We start from the raw sequence: 18,314 nt of genomic DNA, 5'->3' as shown, positions 1-18,314 counted from the left end.
CCCCTTAAACATGTAAAGCGCTCTGATACCCTCACGGGTCTGGTTCGTGCTCTATAAAACTATAAAATAAATAAATTATAAAATGTTGGTATTCAGTATGCTGTCCTGGCCTTTCGGGCTGGACTGGTCCCATGGGGAACAAGGTCAAGACTGATTTGCATATGGCTGGGTTTAAACTGGAATGGTATAGAAAGCAAAACAAAAGATGGAGTTAGGTCCAGATCTCTGTACTGGGGTGAATATCTGACATTGTTCAACATTCTGTTCATCAATTGTTTTTCTGCTATTTAATAGCACAGGCCACGGGCTTCTGAGCTGAGCTTTGACAGCAGCACTCATTCCTTTACAAGTTAACCACTGCCACCAACCATTTTTTCACACTCAAAAACCGCTTTGGCTGGATGGAAGAATAAAATCATGCAGGCAACGCCCCTGTGGGAGTCTGACCTCCTTGATGACCTGGGGGAGAGACAGGGGTTTGACAAATGGGACCTGGTAGGCATCTCGGCAGTGAAAGATGTGTGGAGGGAAGGGGGTGTCAGACCTTTCACAGAACTGCAGAAAGACTACAACCTAGCCCCCACTGAGGCATTTTGCTAACTACAACTCCGTCACGCCCTACAGGCAGTCTTGCCGAAGGGGGAACCCCTCCCAGAATTCCCCCTTCTTGAAAACAGATTATTGGAGGAACATATCACACAAAAGGCGATCTAACTAACAAATAAAAAATTAATAAATCATGCACCCGACCAGGTAATCCACCTACAGGGAAAATGGGAACTAGACATCCCAGATAAGCCGGAAGAGGATGGATGGAAGCACTGGCCTTCCCTCGAAAGGTTGCTTTTAGAGCCCGCTTTCGCCTAGTGCAAATCAAAATCCTTCATAGGGCCTACATCTCATGCACTACATTAGGCAAGATGGGGAAACAAACTGAAGCTTTCTGTTACAGGAGCTGCAGATTGGAAGGCACATTTTTTCATATAATATGGGCCTGCCCCAAAATTCAAAAGTATTGGGTCTTCAATAATCCAATGTTTAGATGAAGTGCATGGGAGAGAATTGCCCATTTTGGCAAAATGGTGTCTGCTTAATATATGGGGGGCAACAGACCTGGCGAGGGGGGTACAAACAGGGGTGACTCTAGCACTCATGATTGCCAAAAGAAATATAGCTCATGCAAGGAGCTCAGACATGACTCCCTCCCTGTGGGACTGGAAGAGGGATATGGACTGGTGTATGGTGGCGGAAAAAAGCGGTCTACACCAATAGAGATTGCCCACAAAATGGGGGAAGGTGTGGAATAAGCGGAATGACTTTGGAGGCAATCAATGTACGGCTCCACAGCCACAGAGGAGGCGGGAGGAAATCGATTAATAAGGGAAGAACAGGCGGGATACTTTGTGATGTGGTGCTATAAAGATTGTTACAAGGGTAGAAGATGTAACCAGGAGAGGTGACAATATATTGCTTATGAGGTATATGTAACTACTTTGTTGTTTTTTTAAACGAAAGGATATCATTTTTTTTTTTCAACTGCTTTGACAACCCGCAGCCGCGGCCGGTGGTGGGAGTACCTGCGGGCGGTGATGTGGGGAGGGGGAGGGGCAGGGTGGGGGTAGTAATGTATGGATTACGGAGTTTAACAGGTAAGTAAACATATAAATAAATAAAACAAAATTTGTTGCACGCACTGCATCGCATTTGGTGATGCAGTGCACACAACGAAATTCGTTTTATTCATATATATGTTAACTTACCTGTTAAACTCCGTCATCCATACATTACTACCCCCCTCCCTACCCCTCCCACACCCCCCACGTCACCGTCCGCAGGTACTCCCACCACCGGCCGCGGCTGAAAACCCACCAATTGTGTATACATCTACTCCCCTTGGCTAGCCAGGCTAAAGAAAACTCCCCTCGGTCCACATCTCTCGAAATAGCCCCTTACAGATTATGTAGGTCCTTGGCTGCACAAGGCTGTAGACTCACACAACAGTATCCTTGTGATGGTCGGCACTGTTGTATATACCCTGGAAGAGGGGGAGAAATAACATTTCACATTTTATGAGCGTTCAAGGAGAGTAATCAATTGTCAATCTATGCCTTCAGTCAAATTCCTGCTTATTCGTTTATTGGTGTGTACTCTTCATTCTCTACACTACAAAGTGAGAGGATTGTGTAAAGTGAACTATGACAATCTGGCTAGCGCTGTAGGATGTTATTTTTTTTTCAACACAGCACAATTTAAGTTCCTGTAAATGGACTGTACAAATATTTCAGCAGTTAATAAAGTACAAATGAAGCAGTTTTTTTGTAATTCTGAAGTGTGATGGAAACATACATTTTAATAAGATTAAAACAAATCATGACACTTTAGTTAGTGATGGGCATATAATAATTATTCATTGGAGCCAGATTTCCACACATTGCAGTTTGTGTGTGATTTAGATGTAACAGTAAAACTGCAAATTTGGTGGTCATTTCAATGAAAAATATGTTGTCTGTACAAACACAGCGCACTACCAAACATGCTTACGTAATGTATTTGTGACAGTGTGCTCCAAATTGCACCACCAGCAACATACCACACTCTTACCCCTCTCCTGCCAAATGGACCTGGCTCATTTACTGCACTTGTTCTTTGTGGAATTTTTCACAGTCCCTATGACTTGGGAGATGTAACATTGATAGCAGCACCCCCACTTTGAAAATTGTTTGAGCACCACTGTACTGTGTGTATTATTTTGGGCATAGCACTGTGGTGGTTAAACCCAAGCTGAGGATGGAAAAATCATTAAAGCACCTCTCTTGAGAAACATTCCCTGCTCTTGTGCAACAGCTACAACAGGTATGACGGAGACCAGGGTTTGGTCTTGCTACATAACATGCATTATCCTACTTAAGACCAATAACTGTATAACCCATGCTCGCTGATAAGTCAAGATGGTAGCCCAACAGGGCTTTTGCAGAAGTCCCCCCACTTTTTGCCCACATGTGGACAGTGCACTGAAGTCTGCCAACCAGACTCCAGTGCCCGTGCTCTCTCCCTAAAAGTGACATATGTAATTGCCATCCTCAACTGACTGAGACCATCCCCCCTGGTAAGTGGTACTGTGGTACCCAGGGCTTAAATGGTAAAGGGGTAGTCAGGGCCTTCAGGAATGATTGTGTTACTCTGAGTGACCCAGACAAACAGAAGACAACAGGCCTGTCATTGCGTACTGCAAGAACAGTGTTCACTGCTCCATTTCGACGTTGTCCTCACCATGTGTAACAGGGTCGCAGCACTGCTCTTAAGTATATGTCAGTCACCCCTAGAGAGGTCTCACTTTTGCCCAGGAGGCAGGGTGCAGTATATTAAGAGTGTAGACATGTAAGTGCAAGTTTATATGTCTCTATATTGGCTTTACCATTAAAATACACTAAAAGTGATAGACGGTCCATAGGATAACATGGCACTTGCCCCCAGGCATACGCGGTTTGCTAGCTCCATTATGGTACCACCTAAATATGTCGAGTGTGGTGTCACATAACATGTCTTCTCTCCCCTGACATGAATTTGGTGCCAAGAGAAGGCTGGCATGCTCCCAGGTGGCAACCTAGTGGTTGCCCACATGGTTACCCTAGCTGACGTGCTTTGACTGGCAAGCTTGGGTTTTCTAACCCCAGTTGCCACCAAGACAGGTTTCTGAACTCCTGCTAGGCAGTGTAAACACTCACAGGAATCAGAACAAAGGCTCGGGCAGGAAGGAGGTCATGCCTACACCCTCCCAAGTGGGCTAGTGAAGTGACAGATCAGAGTTGTGAGCTTCAAAGGCTTCGCCGCCTCTGATATGCATCTGGACTGTACCCCTGAGGAAGACACAGCCCTCCCCTTGCCCCATGCATGCTTGGACCCTGGCAACCAGAACCTCAGATCTGAACCATCTACTTCAAAGAAGGAGCAAGAGGAGACCTGTGACACCAACAACAGGACTTTCCCCACCAGCACAAAGCAAAAGAGGAATATTGTGTACCCAGAAGTAAAAGACTTGGAACTGAATGAATGGTCCTTTCCTTGGTTAAAACTGGACACTCCCAAAGTGAGGGACTCTAGTGGAAGCCAGAAGTACCCTCAGACGTCCATGGATTGGTGCGCCCTGCAAAGAACAGGTAAAACGACGCTCTGCATTTAAGAATCGCCGGTCATCGGGCCCTCCTAGGATCACCCAAAAGTAAATTGTGAAGTGCATTCTGGGAGTTCTAGTCTGGCTTTCACCATAGATACAAGCCACTACCGTACTCCCTTAGACTGCAAGACGGCAACGTTCCTTTTCATTAATTAACCGATACCAAGGCCTCTTAGTTACCAGTCCGGTAACTGACCCCCTAACTCGATGCTACATCAAGAGGGGACTTCATAACACCCATGACCTACATCAACAATGACCCTGCTCTTGTGTATTTGCATCCCCGTTTTGGTGGCGTTGACCCTATGGTAAAGGCAGCTTGGGTGAGACTCCAGTTTAAGGACCACTAACTGCCAGGACAACCACTTCACCCAGACTCCCTAGGCCAGGTCAAATTGAACTGACTGTTGGGCCATGGTCCTGGGACCCCAACAGCCTCTACCCTGCAAGGGTACAACGTAATTCGACCCCTAAGGGACCAATTGCCACTAGCACATTTCCCATTAACCACAATGTGAAATATCTGCACTTTTAAATGTATTTATTTTCTAATGCTTTGAAGATCTATAACTCCAGTTATATGTATGCCATTTAGTTTGTTTTTGGTGTCTACCTTTACATAAAAATATGCTATATTTTTATAAATTGATTTTTTTTTACTCCTGTCCATTACTTATGAACCCTTATGGTATTGAAAAATACTTATAACATGTTCCTCCAGTAATGCCTGACTGTTCTTTGACACACTACCAGGAATCAGCTAAGGATTTTTGTTGTGAATCCAAGAATCATCTTTGAGGCATATTGAGAATATTGCATGGTAAGGGTACCCCGATACCACATAATATTCCACTTTCTTACTCCAACAAACCAGAAAGTAGTGTGCAACATTGCTTCCCCATTGCCATGCCAACTTGAGACTATGCTGGTAACTAATGCAGTTGTTAAACTGTACACTATCCCAGTGATTTATACCGAGAATATAGTGTCTGAAACCAAGGAGGGCTTTGAGCTCACCACCCTTGACCACCATAAACTGATTTGGCTACATGTAAATCCTAGGGTCACTTTCAAACTGAGCTACGTTACTTACAAAGTAATACACCAAAATATTACTTCCCACCAATCCAATCTACTTCCCATCTCTGGCTGACAAACAGGACTCCATAACCAACAAATCCCCACTGATTGATTCTTCTGGATTCCGAAATCTTTTGTCCAGGCTATGTCCTTCTGTGGTGCCATGACTATGACTTAGAACTTACTTCACCTCAATTTCAGAATTCACCTCTCCTCTTCTCCCCCACAAAGCATCTAAAGGCTCATCTTTTCGGTCTCTTCACGAACTGAACATGGACGCCTCCTTGCTATAATTGTTTGTGCCAGCATACGTAATGCACCCTTGCTTTCATTAGAAGCCATCAGTCCTCGCCTTCATAGCGCTTCGTAACAAAGCACCCTGAAGATTGGTGAACAAGCAGCAACTATAATGAACACACCCCATCCACTATCAGTTCTCCAGCCAACTGAATGGAATTCAATGGTTAATGCAGATACTCAGATTCCAAAGAACAGTGCACTCTGAGGGAAGAACCAAATAAAGAGAAAACACAGGGATGCGGATAGCACACTCCTAAATTGCTGTTACTTGGTTCAATGTGTTGTTGAGTTTCTTAGTCCTGTTTTTTCTTACTTCTGCTATAATGCTATGTATAGTGTTGAGTAATCTGTCAAAGGCCTAGATGCCCCGGTGCCCTGGGGCACAATATAAAAAGGTTAATTAAATAGGAAGACTCACATACATACTATAGCTGTCTCTGTGCCTCATCCCCAGCTACTTTCCGCCCACAAGAACACAGCCACCAGGCGCCACCACGACTAATCCTGGAACTGCAGCAAAGCTAAGTTCTGAGAACCTTCCAAAGAACTAAACATCACTCGGGCACAATTCACAAAGCACACCTGATAATGACATATTGTTTAATTCTACATGTAAGTCAATCTCCTCATGCGGGAGTGGGTATTCCAGGGTGGGGACTCCTGCAAGTGTTGGTGAACACCCCAAGACTCTCGCGTTTGTAAGATTTCACAAAACTTTGCAAATAGTTATCCACCCTAAAACGAGTAAGGCTGTTTTCTGGCTGGGACAGGGGAAGAATCACCATGAAACTGGTGGAGGTGTCGGGATGGGATTTGTTCAAGGGAGAGACATAGTGGAGGAAAGCCCCCAAAAAAATAAAAGCACTAAGAGATAACATTTATCTGTTCCACATCATATACTTAAAAGCAGAATTTGAAAAGTTGTGTGTGTTTTCCCAGACATAATATTGGAATTCAACGTGAATTACATGAAATAATAAAATTTTCAACAGAAGTAGGAGCAATCGCACAGGAGCAAATTTCTCATTTTCTCTATGAATCAATTTGAGAGAATTTATCAAGATCATGTCAGATCCAAGGAGGAAATTAAGCTGATATTAGCTGTTTGGAACTAGGGGGCAAATAGTACGGTGATATCACAGCAATCCACAACTCTGTCACCTGTAGACACAGATACAGAACCTGTACCTCTTGCAGAACAAAACCACCACATCCAAACCTGAGCCTTCCAAAGATCTAATTGGCACTTAGGGCCCAATTCTCGAAGCACACAGGATAATTACATTACATACATTTTGTTTAATTCTACATGTAAGTTAAACTAGACATGGGGTTTTGGGCTTTCAAGGGTGGGGGATCCTGCCAACGCTGATGAACACCCAAGGATCTTAAGTTTGTGGGACTTCAGAAATCTTTTGCAGACAGTTACCGACCCTAAAAACTGGAAGGCCGTATTCTGGCTAGAACAGGGGAAGGATCACCTTGAAACTGGAGGAGGTGTCGGGATGGGATTTGTTAAAGGGAGAGAAATATTTTTCCTGTGGAGAAAACCCCCCGAAACATACAAGCAATAAGATATAACATATCTGTTCAGAAATATACACTTAAACGTTGCAGAATTTGAAACTTAATTTTTGAAGAAATAATTTCAGGTATACTCCCCCATCAGATCCCTTCGATCCGCGGGTGCCAAGCTTCTTGTCGTCTGTAGAACCAAGAGAACCAATTGGGGCAACAGAAGTTTCGCAGTTGCCACTTGCAGATTAAGGTCAGCCCTACTCTGCTGTCATTCAGGAAACATGGCTTTTCAAGTAACAGGTTATTTTCCATTCTAACCTTACCTTCAGCAGCACATAGCGCTGAGACTCCTATGGGTATTTGTGCGCTTTAAAAGTTGTTTAAATAAATAAACATTTGATATGTTTGAGTACTGATGGTAAGCTGCGGCAATCATTGTTTTCCTAGATGTAATCCCTGGAATTCTAAGAAAGTCAGAAGGCACAAGCAGGAGTATCCCCACAGGAGCAATTTTATAATTTTCCTTGTGAATCAATTTGAGAAAATCTATCGAGACTATGTCAGATTCAAGAAGGAACTGAAGCTGACACTATTCAGACAAGTGTCCATTGACTGTTTGGAACTAGAAGGAGAACGGTACAGTGAAGTCGCAGCAACCCACTACTCTGCCACCTGGAGACACAGATCACAAAACCTGTACCTCTTGCAGAGACTGGTGCAGCATTGAATCTCAGGGCCTCCTTTATGAGGAAGTCACACAGTGCAGCGCAGCAAGTTAACTTGCTGCGCTACACTGCGTGACACAAGAAAGGGCAGGAATGCCCTGTATTTAAGGCAATACAGTGCCTTCCTGTCCTTTCCTATGCGCTGGCACCCTTTTCGCAGCCTACCACCAAAGCAGGCACCCTGCACAATGCTGCAAGGGTGCCTGTGTTGGAGGCAGGATTGTGTTCATGCAGGAAGGGGCACTTTCCTGCACAAAAGCAATCCTGGGAGTTTTATTCTCCTTCCTATGTGTGCTGCAAAACGCAGCACACATAGAAGGAAGAATAAACGAGGAGAACTAGAGATATTTCTCCTTGTTACGCCTCCCCTTGGAAGGTGTAAGTTTTTGGCACATTCCCAGTTTTACAAGTTCTTGTAAATCTGGGATGCATCAAAATACTTGGGAGTTGTGTGGGAACACCCACACAATGCCCATGGAATGCCTGCCCAGGGCACGGTAACGCAACAAAGCAATTTGTGTTGCGTTCTCCAGATATTTGAAGGCACTCAAAGTGACTTAGCGTGGCTTAAACAATCTGACTTGGAGATTTGCGTCATGCACATCACATGTTACATGGAGCAAAAGTGACACATGTCTCTCATCATTGAGGCCCTCAGTGCAGTCATGGTAAGGCATTAGCTGAGATCAAGAAGTCACCAGTACAGCAGTGCATTGGTTGAGGTTCTGGAGAAAGTGGCACTGGTGCAGCAGAGGCACCGGACGTCCAGCCACAGTCTGCCATTGCCTTAGGTCCTGGAGTGAGCAGACTCTAGTACAGTTGTGATAACAAATGTTCAGTCACAGTGTGGCACTGACTGACGATGTCGTGCATGGACCACGCAAGGGTACTTTTGACATTATTTAAAAGTTGTGTACTAATCTCGTTAAATCACAATGACAGACATCCTCGGCCATTCTTACAAGCCTGCTCTGGCACCTGATAAACTCTGCAGTCAGACTTGTTTCAGGTGCTACAAAGCTTCAGCATATTTCACCTAACTCATGAGAACTGCACTGACTCCCCACAGAAGCCAAAAGCAAATTCAAGTTTGTCTGCATCACTTTTAAGGTCATCCACCTTCAAAAAACACCCAACTTGTTTCCCTCACTGAAGACGTACGATGGGGCAAAAAGCCTCAGGTGTAGACAGGTTTTCAGACTTGAATCGAAGAAATGTAATTCTGACGAAGGTGCCAGTCAGTCTTTCAGCTATGCAATAAAACTCAAAACCTAGCTATCTAGGCTCTACCCTGCCCTGCATTTACTTCCTTGTTTCTGTCTTAAGTGAACCTCAGCTCATCCCCTTTCTTTCCACCTGTGTCTCACTTCCTTTCTTCCCAGTGTCCTGTTCACTCCTCCATAAGTGTCCCCTGCCTACTTGCCAATTTTAGCCCTCCTCCTCCCCCTCTACATCCCTCTTCTTCCCTCACTTGATCCCACAATCCAGACTTTCTCTCCATTGTCATCTATGCTGTGGTCTATTATCTCAAGCCTTGGAAAGGCTACTGGAACACTCGCTAAGGCGAGTTAGATTTGATCATGTCGAGCTATTTTTAGGACCTACTGGCCTGTTCTGGTGAATGAACTTAAACTGGAAAGGAACAGGTGTTCTGTTCATTCAGAAAGTGAATGGGCAATAAAGATGCCTTTCAATCTTGTTTTTAACTTGACACATTTGCTGTATGTTCAAGGAAAGAGGTCAAATGTCAGTTTGTCTTGTTCCTAATAGCTGCTTATCTTATCCGGAAAAATGGGGTTTACTTTTCTTTCTCTTATTACAGTTAGAGGTTTTTTTCAATTGAGCTGTCTGATAATCATTGTGTAGCAAAAAGCTGTAAGATGTAGTTTGTTTCTAACACAATATTTAAACAGCTTGTAAATGAATAGTAAACATATTGAAAAATATATCAGGAATTACGAAATACTTTTTTTGTAATTCAGAAAATTCAGAAATGAGTTGCAAACAAAGATTTAAATAGGAGCAAAATAAATCAGAACACTTTACTTTGTGATGTGCAAACAGCAAATATTTGCAGAAACTCAATTTCCAAACATTATTGTTTGAAGGCTATATAGTTTTATAAGTACAACTGCATGTCAGTGGGAAATGTTGTAGCCATTTCAATGGAAATGTTGCTGATTGCAAGTGCTACCTCTTCATGCTTTAGTTATGTATTTATTGAAAATTATAGTTTTTAAATATGATTTGAGAAACATTCCTGCCCCCCATGATAATGCAGTTAATGAGCTAAGAGGCAAGTCAGGGGTCATGTACATCCTCTATATGGCTAGATTTGTATTATATATGGAGAAGAGTTTCGTGTATTAAATCAAACAAAAGAGGTTTTTGTTCAGCAGACATACTGTACTCATGTATAAGAAGGTGCTCTCATATGTGACAATGAAGAAAATGGCAGCTTCTTGTATTAAAATATTTGCCCAGGATCACATAATTTGAAACATGTTTATGTGTCAAGAACATTACAGTTAGGTCGAGTAAAGTATTTAAGTCACTAGACCTGCAGGTCTAGTAACATTTTTATGATTTTTCGAGGCCTGCATTGCTAAGACTGATTCTCATTTTTAAATATGCTACATGATTGGCTCTGTTTCCATTTCTGTTACTGGTGACTTGTTCTTTTTCTCTGCTGAGTCAGCTCAGTAACATGTTCTTCTTCCTCCATGGTTAATTAACTCAACAAAGCACACCAACATTTCCTTTTTGGTAGAGATGTGCTATATAAAAATGTAAAAGAACTAAATCTCCAGTAGTTAAAAACTGAGGGTATTAATGTGCAAGGCTAGAGACCTTATTTACTAACCTCGAGGCTCAATAAGTTTCTTCTAATTTCCTGTGTGTGCATTCAGGACACTGACGGAGCTATTAAAACAGCCGGGCAATGGACCATCAGAGCTGATTCCCGATTCCCGCCGGCCTAGCATCCAGGTGCAGATCACCGAGGTTATCCCTCACACTTCACCCCGGAACAGCATCGGTGAGTTAGTGCTACTCTTAAAGGGGGTAATGTATACAACACCACAAGTGAAAGCCAACTCTGGAGGTGGTTTTTGCCATGGTGATCTAGAAGTGTGGCATCTAACTCACAGTCCTACAAATGAGTCAATTTCAATATAAAGGAGTATTCAATACCTGTAAACAGCAGACTTTACTATTATCCTTCTCAATGGTTTGCATCTTATCAATCACCCACACTCAAGTGCCTTTCTGCCGTGGTGGCTTTCGTCTTTGTCATGTTATCTTCCGACACATTGGATCGCAGTGTCCACATTGTTTTGTGTATGTGTATGTGTATATATATATGTGTATGTGTATATATATATATATATATATATATATATATATATATATATATATATATATATATATATAAATATATATATATGATCACTTGCAGAAATGACTAACAGCGGACCGATGGAACTCCAGAACAAAGCACGCTTTCATCTTGTCACTATCTCATCCAGTGAATTTGCATTCTGAGAGTTGAAGTCTTTGCATTCTGGGCCTTGAAGCCTATGCATTCATGACATGCAGAGAAACAAAAAACATATTGGACATTATAATCACTGCTGTCATGGGCAAACGTGAGGGCTTGAGATCTCTGCACCCTTCCCTGTTGAGTTTCAGCTCCGGAAGAGTACCTACTTTGATTCTTGTTTTTAATTGGTCATCAATGTAACTCTGAGTCAGTTTATAAGTGGTCTGTGTTGCAATTTAGTCTTCGGATGTTGCCTGGTTCTACTCCCACATTGAATTTAGAATTAGTTTACATTTTGGTTAAAATGTTAGGGCCTGAATGTGTGTTGGGGAAGCTTCTGATTTCTGAAGGAAGGACTGGATCTGGTAGGGAATCATTGACAGAATTTCTTTCACCACATCAGCCTTATGTCGGAGGAATTTCTGCTTGTGTATTCTCCTCTGGATTTGGTACATCCTGCTAAAAGTCTGAGGATTTTTGGTCCCCCAAGCATTACATATGATTTTACTTACGCACATCTAATTAAGTTACCTTAGTTTTAGAAATATCTTTGAAAAATAATTTCTTGAAGACATTTGACCATGCCAGTCAATAGATGCTCATACCCAGAAATCAACAATAAACACATTTCCATGCACTGTTGAATGCTCTGTTTTGGTTACAAACAATAAATATAGCGAAATATTTAATACATTTTTCATACGTAGTTAAAAAAAACTCTCTCTTTCTTTATTATAAGCGTCTACAAGTCTCAAGCACCATTTAGTGGTCTTTAATAGTACATCTCCATTTCATAGGTCAGGAGTTTAAATATCCACCAAATCGAAAAATATTTAACTGGTTTATGAGTGGCATTGTTAAATTTTTCACAACTGTACAGCCGACAGTATTTTGATATTTTTGCAAGTGTACTGGATTTCTTAATTCATATCAGAAACAATCCACTTCCTCTATCCTTTTTAGTGTTTTAACAAATGAATGATCGTTTGTAACTTAGTTCTTCAGTTGTAGTTGTTCACTACTCAAAACAATCAGTCAACTTTAAAGACATCGATTTACCATTACCATCCAACTCTAAATCAGTCCTCAGTCTTTAATAGGTTCTATATCCAGCGTGACTATCATATTTTCTAAATTACATGTTCTGGTTACATAGCCTCATTCCAAATATATCTTTGGAGGTTTGTGGGGCATTGAATACAATCAATGTTAGTATTAATATTCATTTAGGTTTACATTTTACAACAATTTAAATTGTTGGTATATATTTTAATGTTAATTTTCTATTTTTAACCATATTTACTTTAAATTTAAGATGCAGCTTTTAATACATGTATTTGTTGGTTTCTGTCGGTTGACTGTTTTACTTTTAGTTTCTAGTAAGTTTGGTTTGAGTTTCATTTTTAAATACATTCATTGTCATTTTAGTTTTAACGTTCCTTGTTCATGGGTTATATTTTTGCAATGCAATAGGTTTTCCTTTTTTGGTGTTGATTTATTACATTTTTGGTTTATATTTTTATCTTTGCATTAACTTTAGCTTTGCATTAGTTCAGAGTTCTACTTTCTGATTAGTAAGGTTTACCCTTGCAGTTTACATTTAACAAATTAGAATTCATGGTGTTACTTTTTGCTTACAATGTAGTGCCTCGTTACTTTAATTTTAGGTTTATGTCTGTGTTTTGAAATTGTTCGTTTTTATGTTCATGTTTTAGTCAGCTGTAGCGTTTGCTCACTACTTTATTTTAGATTTCTGTTTAATATTACTTCAGTTAGTGTCAATGTGATTTATTTAATGCAGTTTACCCATACATCGCCTGTGTAATGCTGTCTTCTTTCATTCCAGATCACGCCTCTCAGGGAAGTGTGGGGCTTGGGTCCCCTCTCATAGCCCCAGCTGTGATTCCTCACAACAACAGAACACAGATGGTGGGTAGCATGGTAGCCCCGGGGCAGGAATTTGGACAGTATGCCACACTTAAGGCAACCGGTAAGTGGACAATAGAGCGATACCTTGCTCTTAGTCACTCCTCTCTAAGAAGAAGCTAATGGTCCATTGAGTGTGTCCTCACTGCAGGGTGTGCCGGGACAGAAGTAACCCATAATTAGGTCTGGGTGAAATATTAATTACGCAGGAGTATTCAAAGTAATTTCACTAATTACGCAATACTCTTGTGATGTGAAATTATGTTATTACACCAGATTGAGTAATTAAGTGAAATTTTGGGCAAAAATCCTACCGCATGAGCACAGCATCAACAAACAACAAACTAAGAGAGAGCAAGCAGCCGCTCTCTAATGCTGTGCATCTCTGCAGCATTTAGTGCATCATTGGGCCCACTTTGGACACAATGTTGCATTTTGCACTAGGACAATTACGCTAAATGCTGGTTTACACTTCTCCCATAACATATTAATTACGAGTAATTTTGTTGTAATTTCGAGTAATTATGCTAGAGAGAACTATGTCAGTTACTCCCACCCCACCCATATTCCAACAGTTTGTAGGATGTAAAGAGATAGCGAGAACTCAGCTTGTCATGGTTGCACTTTCATGCATGATGCAAGGAGACTCACAAGTCATTGAGTTTGGTCCCAGCCTTCTACTGTTTGAAGGCAAAGTAATCTCAGTGGTCACCACCTGAGCCTGATCTTTGTGCAAAACCTCACTACCTAAACCTGGTGTTTGTATGGAAGAGTGTCTTGGCAGGCAGACTTTTTTCTTCCACTTCTTGTTTCTATATGGAAATGGTCTATGATGGATTGACACATTCTTACCCTGTTCTCCTCTTACTTCCACAGATGGTGGCAAAGATGAGTATTACAAGCGCTTTTCCTCCATGGACATGTCATCCATGGGCTCACCCTCCTACAAGACCATCTCGCTCCACCCCCAGGATGGGCAGGATGGCAGTAGCACCTCCACACGGACAGGCCCCTCCACACCTGTGCAGAAGTGCAAAGTGGCCAAGACCAACACTCACCCAGTGGCTGGTTCAGCCTTCCAGGCCTGGGAGCCCCCAGCCCGCCACGAGCCCCATCGGCAGGGTTATGCCAATAAGCGCCAGTTCAGCATTGAGAAGCTGCCAGCACTCTTCAGCCAGCCTGGGCCCTATCCAACAACCCCTAGGTACTATGGTGGCAACAGCAAGACAGAAGTGACAGTGTGAGGGCAGACAGCCGTTTAGTCCTGCCCCTGGACAACCCCCAAGGGAAGGCACTGCAGACTGGTGGGAGGTCATTCATGACCAGCCACATGGGAATGGAGAAGCAGATTCCGATGGGAGGGGGAGAAGAAAACAGGAAATTGGTCAAGAAAAGCTTAAACTATATGAGTGCTGTTTAGCCAAAGATTTGCTAACCCTCTGCACAAGAGTGAGCTAATGTGAGATAACAAACACAGCACCATAATGGGCTAAAGGGGAGACTTACATGGAACAATGAGAACATTTAGGATATGGCAATTGGCCAAAGGAGAAAATATATGCTAATCTTTAATGGGCCAATTGGCAAAAGTGACTGTACAAGTCTGTGGGCTAATGGGGGTGCAGATGGAACATGCTAAAGGGCCAGTGATGAGAATTCCAGGAACTAGTATTTTGGAGAACAGTGCAAATACAAAGACATGTCAGCGGCCTCTATGAGAGACAACCCGAGAAATTAATGGACAAAAGATGAGAAGAAATTAGTAACTTCAATGTGGAGAAGACCATTGGGATAGAAGACTGGGACAAACCAATGGGCCACTCGAGAGACGTTAAGGGGCCTATAAAGGGACCAATGATAAACCAGGCGGCAAAGAGAGTAGAAATAGAGTATGTTTTCTGGTTAAGAGGTCAAAAAGAGAAGACAAAGGAATACTCCACTTTCTCGATGGGGTGATGATCGGGGACATGTCATTGGACATGGATGTGTAGAGCACTGGGACAAATGAATGGATGAATTACAAGACACTGGGCATGTCAATAAAGACTAAAAAAAACATGCATCACACCAATGGGAGGAAGCCATTGAGATACGGAAAAGACTTTGGGCATTGCAGTGAGTCATTGGTAAGAAACAATGGCACAAATCAATGAGCCAATGGAGAGGAAACATTGGGGCTGCCAATGGATTATGGCAATACAACGAGCGGATCCCGTGATAAACTGTACTGGGCCAATGGGAGAAGACGTGGGGGCTGTTAAATTAGCCACAGACAGAAGGATGGGCAATGTGAATGAGAAGAAACCATGATGGACTTTAAAGGGTCAACATGGAGAAGATTTTGTAGAATTCAATGGGCAACAGACAAGCAGACTCCAAAGGTCAAAGATGGAGCAAACTCTGGGCATGTCTTTCTTCTTCTCAGGTCCCTCTGAAAACATTTAAAGGAGGGTCATTATCAAAAATAAAAAAACAACAGACTTGTGGCAAGCAAGCAAGAGAAATCTGACATTTTGAGGGAATAAACAGGGAAAGAGATGAGACCCTGTCGGAAATTATATGGGGATCCACATAAAACTTGGTCTTTGTAGTTATTAGTGCAGGAAGGTTTGCCGGGTTGGTGTACAGAAAGAATGGGCCAACACGCTTGACACATTGAATGTGTGAAGACATGTTACCACGAGAAACATCAATTTACTTGAACAGGCACAATTCACGTACATAAGGCTTGCTCAATGCCCACCTTTTGTTCTAAAGACCCTGGCTACAGGCCCATCTTCTCTTCACAGAATGCTAGCTCCAGGTCCATCTCCTATACAAATGGGTGAAGGCTATAGGGCTATCTGGCTTTCACAGGATGCTTGCTTTAGGCCCTTCTAATGCTCCCTAAACGCTACCTAAAGGCCCATCTCACTTTCATTGAAGGCTGGCAAGCCCTTTCCCGAATGCTAGGGCTAAGCAGAGTATCAGCTGGCTTTTGCCCCCCAATCTACAGCAACCAATGACTTGTAGACCCAGTATGCTGGCACTTATTGCCCAAATTACTGACTCCTGCGGAAGAGGCACACTGGTTTCCTCCCTTTGCCGAGCAAGAAGACACCTCACAATGGATACCGGATGAACGAGAATGAAGTCCTGGAAATGCTTGTATGTTGTACTGCAGATACCTTTCGCCTGGCACTGCCAGGGTGAAGGAGGAGCAGGTGGATGACAAAAAGAAATAAGTGATAATCAAGGATTGTTTATTTTGGCCACTGGCGGCTTCGCACAATACTTTGGTGAACCAATGTTGGCTTTCGGCCCTGACTAATGCTCTTTCAAGCCAATTGGGTGGTTTTCTGTTTTTTACCCTGCAAGAAAAAATTGTGTCCTCCTGCCAACATCCTGGCTAGTGATATTTTGTCACCTTTCCTTGGTCTGTCGTCAATCACGTCTACCAGGCCGGGTTGAGGATTGGTGTCCTGGTAGGGAGGCGCTGGACCTTCTTAGCAACAGTGTCCATTTTGTCTTAGATCTTAGAAAAGTGAAACAAGCCAAAATAAAAATCACCAATAAAGTTATAAAGATGTTTTTTCTTGGTTTTGATTCATGTGTGTGAGCTCATAGCCCGCATGCCTTCAGAGTCAGAGGGTAAACCCAGGCACAGCCCTGGAGAGGAGCGAAGAAACAATGCCGGCTCATATTATAGCCCTGGCTTTGTGCTGTTGTGCAGCATGAAAGGGACAATATTAACAGACTAATGATCAGTGGCAGGGCCATGAGACAGTGTAGGGGGTTGAAGGACTCTGGAGTGGACAGACCATTGGGTCAGCAAGCTATGTGACATCACCCTACCTCACGTTCGATGCATCGTCATCATTTTCAGAGCCTACATTTCAACCAAGAGAACTCCACTCCATTTTCGTTTCCCCACAGGTAAAGAAATCTTTGCGGCTACGGATGAAGAAATCTCAGTCTTGCTATCGCTGAAGACAAAAATCCCGATTTCTACAAAATAGCAGCCTGCACATACGATTCAGTGAGGAGAGCCCACCTTTCACTAAAATACCAGACCCTTGATTGAAGCATGTCCAAATGAATTGTCCATCCCTCACCCAGCTTCATTCTGATCAAAAGAACGTGTCCTGGTTGGTCATTGGATGACCAACTAGAAGCTGGTCCATTACAGACTCTGGAGCCGGGCCATGCTGGACACATCCAAAAGGCCAAAGTCTGAATTTCCTGCAAGGATCCCTTCTGGGATGCATGGGCAGCAATCCCTAGCTGGGATTTTCAGAGTTCTGAATCCTTCTAGAACAATCCCTTGAGTTAACCCTCAGAGGAACAAGAGAAACTGTTGGGGGGGCTCATAGTCCCCTCCGCTGGTGGCGACATCACTACCAGACTCCTGTGCATGAGGCAGACATGCCTAGGCCTTCCCTGGTTGTCTTGGTGTATACATCATAAAGGAAAACAGAGTGTACACAGTTAAACTGCCTTTATACAGGTAGGATTCAAAAAGCAGAAAAGGCACCTTTCTAGTAATAAAAAAATCCAGCTCAAATTATAACAAGCATTTGCAAATGCAATAGCTTTGACCTCTGCTAACTGGTGCCGTGGTTACATATTCGCTTATTTACTAGTATAAGGATATGCCGCAAAAGTCAAAAGAAAACATGCTGCAGCTTAAACACCGCAGACATACTCTGGCAACAAATGTTATATGTAAAAAGTAACATCTCATACAATTTTAGGAAAAACTTTTAATTCGAGTTTAGATGACACATAGCATTGACTGCATCCAACTTGTCAGGGAGGGGCAACAAGAGTACTTACAAGAGCAAACAAAACATAATCTGCGGCCCATTCGACAACAAAGGCTATGCCAGGCTATAAGTGTACGACCTGTTGTCTCACATTTACATCCTCTAAATTAGGATTCAGGTTAAGGTGCTTATTAGCGTACAGGTAAGGGTCTGTGGCTTTACCCACCCCCCATTTGGCCACAATCATTGACAGGCCTCATTATCTCTCCTGGTAATACTCGTACCAGTCTTTAGAAGCGGGCCAG

General features: G+C 42.7%; 1 protein-coding gene across 1 annotated transcript in view; it reads left to right on the top strand.

Annotated features, from left to right (window-relative positions):
- Positions 1-15,198, top strand: part of SHISA8 (shisa family member 8) — a 110,968-nt gene extending 95,770 nt beyond the window's left edge. The window contains exons 2-4 of the mRNA XM_078659192.1: positions 10,707-10,834; positions 13,185-13,328; positions 14,141-15,198. Coding sequence (XP_078515318.1) covers positions 10,707-10,834; positions 13,185-13,328; positions 14,141-14,508 — 640 coding nt within the window. The 3' untranslated portion in view covers positions 14,509-15,198. The remainder of the gene's footprint in view (positions 1-10,706; positions 10,835-13,184; positions 13,329-14,140) is intronic.
- Positions 15,199-18,314: the final 3,116 nt, after the last annotated feature.

The sequence above is a fragment of the Lissotriton helveticus genome, chromosome 1_1, assembly GCF_964261635.1.
Source record: "Lissotriton helveticus chromosome 1_1, aLisHel1.1, whole genome shotgun sequence".
Classification (NCBI taxonomy): domain Eukaryota; kingdom Metazoa; phylum Chordata; class Amphibia; order Caudata; family Salamandridae; genus Lissotriton; species Lissotriton helveticus.
Note: the sequence above shows the minus strand (reverse complement) of the source record. Positions and strands in the feature narration are given on the sequence as shown.